Below are 10,280 nucleotides of genomic sequence, written 5' to 3' on the forward strand. Positions count from 1 at the left end.
AGTTCTGGTTTGTGAAGCCGAACAAAGTGAAATTGGCTTCTAGATTATGAAGGTCTGAGCTTGGAGCTTCCGGTGCCCAACACTGAGCTTCCTTTTCTATGGTTCTCTTTTCTTCTTTTTCTCAACCCACTTTCTTCTTCCGTGAATTACAGTCTTTCTAGTCTCACTTCCCTTCAAGCTTTGACTAATCAACTTTATTTTGGTGGCAAGTGATAGACCCAACCAAGGAGGGTGATCCTGGCACCAAATATCCATGCTGTCTGGGCACAGGGCAAAGTTCTCTTGCAGGTCTCAGAGCAGAAACGATTTTGCCATGTCTGCATCGGATCATTCAATGGCTGCAGTGAATCTCCAGAGTGCTCTTCTCTGTGGTCCAGCTTCTCAGCATGACATGGAGTAGAACCCCTTTTATCGGACGTGGAAATGAACATGAGAAATGAGCTTTTGTTTCAAACCACTCTGATTTTGAGCTTGTGACTTCGGCACTACCCAGCCCATGCTGATAGGTTTTTGAGGTGGCCACTACATCATCTCCCAGTCTGTCCTGGCTGATGGGCCACTTTTAAGCAGCTCAGATGCAAAGGAGAACTTGTCTTGTATTGCTTGGGGAAACTGAGGGACAGCTCATAGGATTCACAGAAACAGACACTGGACCTTAGGGGGTTGGGACCATGAACTAAGTGTTAGGTAAACTAACTCTCTCTCCCACTCTCCCACTCTCCCACTCTCCCACTCTCCCACTCTCCCACTCTCCCACTCTCCCTCTCTCCCTCTCTCCCTCCCTCCCTCCCTCCCTCTCTCTCCCTCCCTCTCCCTCCCTTTCTTCCTCCCCCTCTCTCTCCCTCCCACCCTCTCCTGGTCATCCCCTCATTTCTCCTCACTGTCGAGATGCCTTGGCAAGAATGAGCTCATTTGACGCCATCTTTACGGACCCCCACCCCAGACTATTTATTGCCAGGTGAAAACTCTTCTCCAGAAACATCCATGTCACCAGTTTGATCAAATGCAGGGTATTTTCTGCCAAGTTTATACAAACCAACGTAGTTTGAATAACTGTAACGAACATCCACACGCGTCCACATTGATCAGAATCCAGGCTTTATTATTGTCTGATGAAAAGAAATGAAAACATAATTCCAAGCACGTCTAATTCAAGTTGGCAGCGCAGGATGCTATTCACAAAACATAGTGAACATTTAAAGAAAAGAGGATATTTGTTTGAAGGACAGAATATATTGAGAATTGTTTGCTTCTAAAAAGCCCTCTTCCCAGAGCCTCAACTTTGTAATCCTGTCTTCAGCAATGAAATGATTTTATACAATCTTGTCAAGCAGTTTCATGGGGATAGCATTTGGCAGGATAAAAAATTGCATATACGTATGGCTCTAGAATAGTGTTATTTAAATCCAACTTGCAGCTTCCAAAGATAGGGTGTCTTTAAGGGACTTAAAAATATAATGATGGTTGAAAAAACATTTACGCATATAAAGAAAGTTTTAAAAAGCTAACATATGTACAGGAAGATATAAAGATACAAAAGGAAGGAGGGGAAATAGACTTTTCCCCAGCGCCCCCGGCCCACGCGGTCTGCTGCTCTGGTCCTGCTTCAGGATTGCCCCTTTAAGGTGAAACCGTGATGTCATGCTGGGAGTGGACACTAATCACTCATGCTACCTGCTCATGTCTTTTTGGACCCTGACTGGGAACTCCCAAAAAAAGCTGGGGTGGGGGAGTTGGAAAGAAAACAGAATTAAATCAGAACCTCCTCTGACATCATGGTCCTGATGTGGCAGACCAGATACAAGCCCAGCTAGGGGAGGCAGCAACTCAAGGAAAGGGTCCTGGGTTAGCAGGTATACTGCCAGGGTCGGGCAGACGGGGCATCAGAGCTAAAAGTTGTTGGGTTACATAGCACCCAGAACCTCCGATTTAGGGAACTCTCATCACTCAAATATACAGAGCATGCATCTCATAACAACGTCTGCCAACTCATGCGGGTACATGGTGGTGGTCCCGTGAGATTGTAATGGAGCTGAAATATGACCATTGTCCACTGACGTGGTAGCTGCCCTAAGGTCATGGTGCAAGGCACTCCTCCCAGTTTTGATCATGCTGGTGCAGACAAGCCTACTGCCCTGACAGTTGTGTAAGACACAGCACATAGGATGAGGTACAGTATAAAATAATAGTAATAGTGAGAAATGACTGTTGCTGATTTATGTATTTACCATAAGCTATGGTTTGAGGTGGCTTCATTTATTTCTTCCAAGGGTCCCCAGGGTGGCAGTCTTAGGAGGTGCTGTGGATCTTTAAAAGATGGGGCCATATAGGAGGTTCTTAGATCAGTGGGGGCATGCCCTCAAAAGGGATTGTGGGACTCTGCCCATCCCCTTCCTCTCTCTTGCTGTGCACTGGTTTGAAATGTTACCATTTGCTCCTACTTGGGCTCCTGCCAGGATATGCTGCCATCTGCCACCCTCACCAGAAACCAAGCCAATGGGACTGCCCAATCTTGGACTATGAACCACCCAAACTCTGAGCTAAATAAACCTCTTTAAAACTTCTTTACTTCATATATAGCCTGTGTCAGGAAATCTCATTATAGCGATGGAAAATGAATACACTATACTCTATTTTTTATTGCTGTTTTAGAATAGACTCCTACTTAAAGGAAAACAAGTATATAAAACAGTATGCTATCTTACACCAGCAGCAGCTGGGTGCATCTCGTGTTTACTGCATCTCTTGATCACATCAAAAGGTCACTTGGAGTATTTAACTTATAAACCTAGGTTTGTGTAAATACACGCTATGATGTTCGTACAACCAGAATTGCTTCTGACATGTATCTTAGAAAGTGTCCTTATCATCAAGCGATAGGGTACTGTGCTAAACAAGAGAAAAATCTTCCAGGTAGCCTAAGCTTGCTTTTCTGGGTTGAAGAAGTGTGTTGTATTTTTAAACAGACTAAGTTTGTACAAATGAGAGGAACAAGGAAAGAGAGGAAGAATATGATAGCCCATTTTGCAGACCTCACTTTAATATCATGCACACGCCTGGATCATTATTTTCTGATCCCTTGAAGGGCAATGAAATATGGTAGCACAACTGTCTGATCCCATATTGCTGAGGGCATTGATGCTTGTGTTGCAATTTTGCAATTAGTAATTGCAATTGTGACTTATTCTTGGGGACCAGCAGCCTCCACGTCCTGCCCGATCTTGCCTGGGGGACACATTGCCAAGGACCTGCTAGGGGATGGTGAACTCGCAGATGTACCTCTTGCTAGTGCGGCAGGCCTCGTCGCTCCACTTCCCCTGAGCCGACTGGGAGAAGAGGAGGCAGTTTTCGCGCTTGCCACCGTTGGGCTGGGCCCGGTCCCAGTTGAGGAAGGAAACAGCGACTCCATGGACATCGAGAAACTTGCCTTCTGTGACCATGTCGTTGATGCCCAGCCAAAAGTCATTGACGCCGGGCAGGCTCCTCTTACCATAGTCTCGGAGGGCGTTGATTTCGTCGGTGTTCCTGGGGACGACCAGCGTCCCGCCCTTGGAAATGCAGTCTTCATTGGCTTCGTGGAAGTGCTTCGAGGCTTCCGAAGCGAGGTAGCATTTCCTGTGAACTTTTGTGCCTCGAAGACAGACTGTGGAGACGTGAAAGTATATACATTAATTTGCTTTTGAGTGCGCCATGCCTGGCGCTGGGCCTGGCAGAGAGCCACGAACCGGTGGGATGAATGACATGTAGTGGGTTATGATGCTGAGTTAAGGTTTGTCGGTGATTTTTCATGTGCTGAGCACTTTACATACACAAACTCATACTGATCATGACAACCCTGTGAAGTGGTACTTCATTACCCTGATTATCAAGACACTGAGGCTTAGAGAAATCACTACTTTTCACAACATAGCCATGTCCGCCATGTAACTTGCATAGCGTGTAAAATCATATCTACACAACCCAGGTCTGCTCCATCCTCAGAGCATGATTGAACCGAGGGGCACTTAACCACTGAGTCACGTCCCCAGCCCCCTTTTGTTTTTTGTATTTCACTTAGAGACCGGGTGTCACTGAGTTGCTTAGGGCCTTACTAAGTTGTAGAGGCTGACTTTGAACTTGTGATCCTCCTATATCAGCCACTGGGATTACAGGTGTGTGCACTGTTCCGGGTTCGAAGCATGATCCTCAGCCTCCTGCTGCTTTGATACACCTGTGCACCCTAGTTTGTGCAGCTCCGTGATGGGTGAACTTCCTTGGCACTTTTGGAATTGGATGGAATCTTAAAATTACTAAAGCAAAAGCAAAAGTCCGAGTTTGTGTTTGCAGAGCCCATTGTTTTGTTAAGTGGAATAACTAGGACCTTGTAGTATTTTGGGGGGTTACCTGGGATAAAGCAACAAAAACAGTTTTGGGCACAACTCCAGGGCCACAGTACCCAGCTTTAGGTCTCCTCTCTGATGATTCTAAGCTATATAAATCTTAGACACGTTTGCTTAATTTCTCTGTGCCTCATTTTCCTCTTCTGTAAAGTGAGCATAATCATCATGGCCTAAGTTGGAAGAGTCAGCATAAATCAGTCATTCAACTTAAGTTGCTGGAGGATTCATGTTCTTACGTTCATAAAATATGTCTAGCATTAGAATATAGGTTACACTCTATGATCAATCAAAATGTATAAATGCATTCTACTATCATGTCCAGCTAATTAGAACAAATAAAATAAATAAATAAAAGAACATGGGTAAAAGTTCAGCAAAACTCTTTCCCTTCTGTATGTGCATTTGACCTCGCTTTAGCTTTGTGGTTCTGTACCCCTGGAAACCTGAAAAGGGGAATATGGTACCCTGTTACTGGACAACTTCACTTATGGTAAAAGTGACCCTGGATTGGTAACTCCCTCCAGCTGGGAGTTACAAATACTTAATAGAAATCCATGAAGGTGTGAACCTGTACTTGGGCAAGCTCCTGTGGGGCCCTCTACACCCCGCTTTTGGAGTTGGTGTGAGGGATATTGGTTTCCGGGGCCGTGAGCCTTGCAGGCCAAGGCTTTTTCTGAACCTGCTCAGTGAACTCTCACTTCCTCCCTCTTGGAGACTAGCTTCTGGATGGTGGCGTGGGTGGACACATAGATTGTGAAAAGGAACCCAGGACACAGCCCAGTTGGCAACTTTGGCTCTCACCAGTGCCTCTCTGCAGGCCTCTGATGCCAAGCTTGGCCCCGGGGCAGGGCTGTGAGCCTGGACGTTTAATCTCAGTGGCTCTCCTCGTGACACCCTCTTCATATCAGTCAATGCTTCATTTGAGTCATTTAATACTTCCTTCATTCTCTTTCTCCACCGAGTAGAGAGGAATGACTTCTAGAATGTATTCTTGAACCTTCTATTTTTAGTTCTGTACCACCCACATAGAGGAGAAGGGGGTGGCAAATCAAGATGATTTCCCAAAACAATCATCTCCCAGCTTTGGGGTCCTCTCACTTGGACGCATCTCTGGTTTGTCTGTTTCTTTTAAAAAGCCGTCACCCCGAACTCCAGATGTGACCTAGGCTGGTTGAGAGTGCTGGCCCTGCCCAGCGCTCCTCTGATCTCCCTGGGGACCGCGCTGACGGGTGGGGGAGGGCGCTCACCTGTCTGCAGGGCCTGCATCTCCTTCAGGGCATTGACTTCTCTCCAGAGCTTTTCCACTTGAGACTTCAGATCTCCATCCTTTTCTGGGGACATTTCAGGGTGGGGGGAGGTAGATGGTAAGCGTGTGATTAAAATAAAATTCTTAAACAATTTAAAAAGAGCTTCAGGAGGCAGCATTCAAGGCAGTGGTGATCTGGAGGAAACTGGGCTGTAGGAGATACTCTTGCCTGGAGACAGTGGGGGCAGGAAGATGCAGGGGAGCTGGCTGGGGATGTAACCCCGGGGCCCCTGCAGATGGAGCTCCTGCCTCTCTCCTTCCCACCCACGAGACTCCCGTGGGGGCTTGCTAGCCCTCGGCACGCGGGAGAACAAGCTCTGCCTCCGCTCCTGTGCGCCTAGCTTGCCCAGCTCCTCTTTGAACACTTCTCTGATTACACTCCAGGTTCGAATCCCATCTGGACCCTCTTTCTTGGAGTGTCATCTATTTTCTCCAGAGCACTTTCTCCCATGTGTACATCGCTCTCTTTATCTCCCTCCTCTCTCTCTCTCTCACTACCCAGGGCATTCCTGATGCCTAACATAATGCTGGGCACATAATAGGTGCCCATAATATTTGTGGCATGTACTTTATGGCATACAAAATACTCCCATGTTATTTTAATGTGCTTTTTAAAAATAGCAATAAAGGGAGGAAACTGAGATTCCTATTCAAAAGAAAACTCAGCCAATGGAGCCAGGTGATGTGGCAGGTAAGTCCCAGGCTCCCCACTCAGACTAATGTAGGACCCTGTGTCATCTGTCTCCAGTGTCCTTATGCATCAGGTCTGGTGGCTCCCAGCAGGGCTGAGCAATAAAGGATCATGTACCAATCCACCCATGTGAGGGATGAGCCATTTCTGTTGTCTTGAATGTTCCTGGAGGGTGCTAAAGAATTTTCCTGGCTGTCAAAGATCAACTTGGCTATAGGTAAGTGGTAACAAATTAGTAACGTTGGCCAAATCTAAACTCCAGAACCGCTAGGGACTCTCTTAGAGGTTGACAGCTTTATAACAAATCATAGTAAAACATAAAAATATTTAAAAGCCACCATGTACTATATTCCCGGAGATTAATTCTTTCAGTATTCCTACTAGATAGATACTACCATTGTCACCATTTTACAGAAGAAAATCTAGAGGCAAAGAAAATGGAATGAGCCTGCTGAACGTCACCCGGCTAGTGAGCTGCAGAGCTGGGTGTGAATTTCCCTGGCTCCAAGTCTGTTTGCTCCCATCCTCTGATCTGCTTCCACCCAGTGGTTGCTTCTACCTCCGTGGTCCGAGGCACATGGCCTTAGACGAGAGGCTTAAAGCTTTATGTGGACTGTTTCCAGAAGTCTCTGTGGGATGCCATATATAGAATCCACATTTTTTTTAATCCACGGATTTTTCAGGACAGTCTAAAGTCTGAATGTCCTAACACAGTGTCCCCTTAAACATGTTCACAAACCAGAGGTTTCCACATTCGGGTTATGAAATGACCTTCTGAGGTCAGTCCCACCTCTGCTTCACTTCTACCTCCATTCTTAAATTATCAACCGCTCAGCTCAGAAATACAGCAATCCAGAGATTCCCTCCATGGTGCCATTCAAAGGGGAATAGATTAAAAAGCGCACTTAGAATACAAAGCCATCAGCTGTTGGGGCCAGGCTCAAAAAGGCCTCCGAAGACTCGCTTCCAAGTTATGCTGTCAACTGGACAACTGTCACCCCCCACACACTCTTGGCTTCCTGCGCCACTCTATTTAAATAAGTGGCCTCCACTGGGAGACGGTAAACACTGTAATTAGCACCAAGGCAGTGAATTAGTATTAGGCTCCTGGGAGATCATTATGGAAGTCATTATCCAGGTGACTTCGCTTCTGCTGCCTTCCCTTTGTTTGCTAATGTGGATGAACAGAGGGAATACATTGAACAACCATTTCACTGCAAAAATTATATTTTATTCATTAACGTAACACATAATTTGTCGAGACCTAGGATGTAAGCAATCACAGAGACATCTCATGTTTGGATCGCAATCACTCACTGCCATTTTGAATCTCTGGAAAGGTTCCCTTTTCTTTTCTGATTATTGTTATCCAGAATTAGATATAATACAGAAATGCAACACAATTTTCCTGAAGAAATGACCAGTAAAACTGCTCTATGCTGTTGGTTGTCACCGTGCGTGGGAATGGCCACTCCCACACGCTGAACCTGGGGCATGCACTGCTGCTATCTTTTGAAGAGACGAGCAGAGAATCTGATTAACCTTCAGTTTTTCTTATAGAAATATAACATCCTTGCAAGGAGATCAATATGGGGATACAAAGCACTTCCTTGGGGATATAGTACCATAAAGATGAATTGGAAGCCATACAGAAATTTACCAAGAGGGAACATTGTCATGATCTGCCCAAACAATGACACAGTATCTGGAATGAAATATGTTTTCTATTGATAGCGCTCCAGGGTTGAACCGATGAATTGAATTCATTTGCCTGCCAAACATTCTGCATAGCCAGTCTGGACACATTCATACCCAACGATTAATGGTGGTAATGCTGTCATTAGGACTGGGGGAGAAAAGATGGCTTGTACTTTCAACTTCATAAACTTTGGTATTATTTTGAGGACCTTAAAATATTTTAAAAGTAGATGGGTTGATGGGAAAAGACCTGTTCAGCAAATACGGCTATTGCTTCACCTCCAGCAGCAGAATCTACTTTCTGGGACCTGGTGGTGAGGATGTTTTCAGGAAACAATAATTAAGTTGTAGACTCCCCCAAAATAGTCGGTGTTGGGGCGGAGGCAGAAGGGCATGGAGAGAGAGAGAGAGCACGGATTCACACATTCATACCCTCTCCCCATATCCCGACTGGGTACCCACCATTTTGTCCCACCTTTTCCCAGCAGTAAAGAGAAGCTGGGCAGAAAAACATGCCACATCACCCTGGATGGTCTCTCCCCTTCTTCCCCTATCCTGGTCCTCAGCTGTGTACTTATCTACTCATTAGAAATATTGTAACCTTCCATTAAGAGAGGGAACAGGGAAGTATACTCTTTTATGAGGCAAAGACTGTTTAAGATACCTTGCATCAGACCTAAATTTTATAAATAAATGTCCCTTTAAAAGGCCCTTAAAGGGTTGGGAATATAGCTCAGTTGGTAGAGTGCTTGCCTCACAAGCACAAGGCCCTGGGTTCAAATCCCCTGCCCGCAAAAAAAAAAAAAAAAAAAAAAAAAAGCCCTTAAAAATCACCAAAACAAACCCAAGACAGGCCCCCTTGACCTGTGGGTCATGTCAAATCTAGTTGGTATCTTGTTTGTTGGTATTTTTTTCCTAATGAAGTGAAATTGGCATTAGTGCCATCATAGCCTCCTTAAAATATCCCGATATGAAAATAACTAAAACATTAAATAAAACGTCACCCCGTGTCTGGATGCTCTTTTCTATCTTGGTTTTAGCATATTGCAAATACATTGCCATAACTTTGTTCTTGGCAACTTTTCTAGACCTCTTCACCTAAATCAAGTACCCCAAATTTGGAATTGCTTAGAGAGCCAATTTTGTTTTCAAACACTGCATTTACATGTCGACATACTATCTTAAAGAAGAGGTTTGATGTTCTATGATATAAAAAACTTTAATAGGTGGCATAGACCCCTAAGAAAGTCAGGGGTATGGAAATATACCAATGGGCTAGCTAAGGACAGAAGGGAGCTCACCAGCCCTACAGTTCTGGCCTCTGCTGCACGTTGGATACAATGACAGTGGTCTTGCAGACATGTTTGAAGGGAACTACTCAATTCCTAGGAGTGAAATGGGGGACTCTGCTTGTCCTGTCGTTCCTAATGCTCTAAGTTCATGGACCAGGTAAGCTCCCTCTGAAGAACATTCCACATATCTAAGCCCATCTGATGAAAGGTAAGTCAGAAAGTTTTTACATTACAAAGCTTTTCTTTAATAAAAACGAAATCCCCACCACATGATTCCTTTAACTATCAGACTCCCAGAGAATCCAAAGTTCACTCCGACCCCTGAACCGTGACAAGCACAGGATGGGACGTGCTGTCACCAGGGACAGGCTCCTGGTGGGTAGATATGAACACGCCCAGCACCTCCGCACGCTAAGCTCGAGTTCTGCTGGGCTGAAAAGTCCCGTTACCTTTCACTCGGCGTTTGCTGTGCTTCCTGGCTTTTAATCTGGACGCGTGGCTGGTGGTCTGGTCCAGGAGTAAGGTGATCACCAGGACACAAATCACGAATCCATTTTTTGCCATGGCTCCTGGGTAAGCCAGCTAGGCCACTCTGCCAGCCCCTCCGCTGCAGCAGCTACGGAGCAAGGGGACTGCACGGCCACATCTTGCCCTGAGTGCCTCGGGCCAGCTTTATAAACGTGAGCGGAGGAGGTTGGCTGAGATCCTGCTGACGAAATGTTTGAATGCCTGTGCTGGCTGGGGCATAAGGTGGCTCCTTGTTCTCAGGCTGCGTGTTGGGCTTTTTATTTATTTTTATTCTGTTGCATTTGCTTTCTCAGAGTGTACCAGAGTTCATGAAGGGTTTTGCCTCCTTTCCTTTTTTAAAAAAATCTAAATTCTAGGAGGCTTGGAGTCTCCATGAAGATCCAATA

At 45.5% G+C, this 10,280-nt stretch overlaps 1 protein-coding gene across 1 annotated transcript; it reads right to left on the reverse strand.

Annotated features, from left to right (window-relative positions):
* Positions 1 to 3,251: 3,251 nt before the first annotated feature.
* Clec3a (C-type lectin domain family 3 member A) lies at positions 3,252 to 9,930 on the reverse strand. Its single transcript, XM_047527071.1, has 3 exons — positions 9,816 to 9,930; positions 5,627 to 5,710; positions 3,252 to 3,643 (listed from the first exon to the last, which is right to left on the reverse strand). Exons 1-3 carry the CDS (start codon positions 9,928 to 9,930, stop codon positions 3,252 to 3,254), a joined length of 591 nt encoding a protein of 196 aa, XP_047383027.1.
* Positions 9,931 to 10,280: the final 350 nt, after the last annotated feature.

This window comes from Sciurus carolinensis, chromosome 16, assembly GCF_902686445.1.
Source record: "Sciurus carolinensis chromosome 16, mSciCar1.2, whole genome shotgun sequence".
NCBI classification, from domain to species: Eukaryota; Metazoa; Chordata; class Mammalia; order Rodentia; family Sciuridae; genus Sciurus; species Sciurus carolinensis.